Source organism: Eptatretus burgeri, chromosome 3, assembly GCF_056783735.1.
Source record: "Eptatretus burgeri isolate ZD-2024b chromosome 3, Ebu_testis_v1, whole genome shotgun sequence".
NCBI classification, from domain to species: Eukaryota; Metazoa; Chordata; class Myxini; order Myxiniformes; family Myxinidae; genus Eptatretus; species Eptatretus burgeri.
Window position 1 is genome coordinate 136614119 of NC_140963.1, and position 2500 is coordinate 136616618.

Genomic DNA, 2500 nt, shown 5'->3' on the forward strand with positions numbered 1-2500 from the left:
CTTCGAGGCGCTTCGAGAAAGGTCTCGAAGAGGGGCATTCCTCCTCCCTGGCCGCATCACACCACGCATCCACCAATCGGGCGCCAGCTGCCCCACCCCGCTTCTCCTCCCTCACACCAAGCGCGGAGAAGAATGGCGCGAAAAACAGGCGGAAAAAGCCCACCGAGCGTCCTCGTTGGTTTTTGTTTGAAATAAAAGATAGAAAAAGAAAAACGACTAACTCAAAGCGTCGCAGCCCGAATGAATCACATTATTTCCCTCAAAACAACAGGTTTGGGGCTAACTACACATGTACTGAAGAGATATCTCACCTAAGGGACCTGGATGGTGGTTTGCGAATTTCCACAGCCGTAACAATATGTATATAAATAATATGTGTGTGTTCAAAAAGTGTGTTGTGTTCAAAAAGTATCCAACCTTAATTTTTCGTGCGTAAACAAATGAAGCTAGGGAGGCGTGGTTTGGTGCACGTATGTAGGCGATCCTAATCCGTATGCGTGAATATTTTCCCGCCTGCAGAAGCTGTCAGTCGCCGACAGACCGCCGATGAGTGAGGAAGTGGAAGTGAGCGCCGTTGGATTTTCGTTTTTGACGAAATGACAGAAAAACTTGAACAACGCTACTGCATCAAATTTTGTGTAAAACTTGGCGATTCCCAAGTGGAAACAATCCGCAAGATTCAACAGGCCTTTGGGAACGAAGCAATGGGCACCACACAGATAAAAGAGTGCTACAACGGCTTCAAAGATGGTCGCACATCAGTGGAAAGTGAAGCTCGTTCTGGTAGGCCCTCAGCATCCCGAAATGAGATCGTCATTGATCAAGTGAGGACCTTGCTGATGCAGGATCGTGGAATCACGATCAGAGAACTTGCAGACGAGGCGGGCGTCAGCATTGGATCCGTTCATTCCATTGTGACTGAGGATTTTGGCTGAAGGAGAATCTCAGCAAAGTTTGTGCCAAAGCTGCAACGATCGAGCAGAAGCAACTCCATTTGGAGATCGCACAGGACATGCTGGAGACTGTGAACAGCGATCCCAACTTCTTCAACACGGTGATCACTGGCGATGAGACCTTTGTTTATGGGTACGACCCAGAAACCAAGTTCCATCATCACAATGGAAGCATCCAACATCCCCGAGGCCAAAAAAGGCAAGGAAGGTCCGCAGCAATGTCAAAGTCATGCTGACAGTCTTCTTTGACTCCAGTGGCGTGGTTCATCACGAGTACGCACCACACGGCACAACCATCACCAAAGAGTACTACCAAGAAGTACTGCATCGCCTTTGTGACGCTGTGCGATGCAAACGGCCAGACCTGTGGGCAGCGGTCAATTGGCAGCTCCATCACGATAACGCACCCGCCCATTCTTCACATATGATACAGAGTTTCCTGGCCAAACACAACACACCTGTGCTTAGTCAGGCTCCCTACTCTCCCGACATGGCTCCGTGTGACTTCTGGCTTTTCCCCAAGCTGAAAATGCCCCTGAAAGGGACCAGATTTCAGTCCAGAGAAGACATCATGCGGAATGCAACGGACCAGCTGCGTACCATCCCAAAAGAGGCGTTCCAGCGCTGCTTCCGACAGTGGCAGAATCGTTGGGAGAAGTGCGTGGCAGCTCAAGGGGACTACTTTGAAGGGGACTACTCAAGGGGACTACTTTGAAGTGTGAGTTTGTTGTATCTGGATAAGAGTATTTTTTTTGAACAAAGGTCGGATACTTTTTGAACACACCTCGTGTATATATATATATATATATATATATATATATATATATATATATATATATATATATATATATATATATATATATATATATATATGAGACATGTTTTGCCTGTTGTAGATCTGGCAACATTGAACGTATGACATCAGTAGAGCAGTTCCAAGATGGTGGCTCCCTTAGAAACATGCACCAGGGAGGAGCAACGTTCTGTCATCCGTTTATTGGGAAGTGAGGGTGTGAAACCCAGTGAAATCCATTGCAGAATGAAAATGCAACATGGTGATGCATGTTTATCACTGCAGCAGGTGTACGACTGGGACAAGAAGTTTAAAAGTGGAGTGTCCAGTGTGGCAGACGCTGCTCGCTCGGGCCGGCCTCACACAGCCGACACACCAGAAATGGTTGCAGGAGTTGAGCGCGTGCAAAGGGAAAAACTGTCGCATTACACTGGATGACGTGGTCTCCCAATTGAATATTAGCCATGGTTCAGCACACCATATCATTCACTACATGCTGGGGATCCGCAAAGTGTCTGCAAGGTGGGTGCCGAGACAACTCACACCCGAACTGAAAGAACTCCACTTTTTAACTTCCTGTCCCAGTCGTACACCTGCTGCAGTGATAAACATGCATCACCATATTGCATTGTCATTCTGCGATGGATTTCATGGGGATTCACACCCTCACTTCCCAAGAAACGGATGAAAGAACATTTCTCCTCCCTGATGCATGCTTCTCAGGGAGCGGCCATCTGCGAACTGCTCAACTGAT

General features: G+C 47.6%; 2 protein-coding genes across 4 annotated transcripts in view; both read left to right on the forward strand.

Annotated features, from left to right (window-relative positions):
* Positions 1 to 2500, forward strand: part of LOC147031075 (uncharacterized) — a 115217-nt gene that overhangs the window by 16046 nt on the left and 96671 nt on the right. The gene's annotated exons all lie outside the window — the stretch shown is intronic.
* LOC147031076 (uncharacterized) overlaps positions 2211 to 2500 on the forward strand; it is a 27867-nt gene continuing 27577 nt past the window's right edge. The window contains exon 1 of the mRNA XM_085872063.1: positions 2211 to 2268. Coding sequence (XP_085728189.1) covers positions 2211 to 2268 — 58 coding nt within the window. The remainder of the gene's footprint in view (positions 2269 to 2500) is intronic.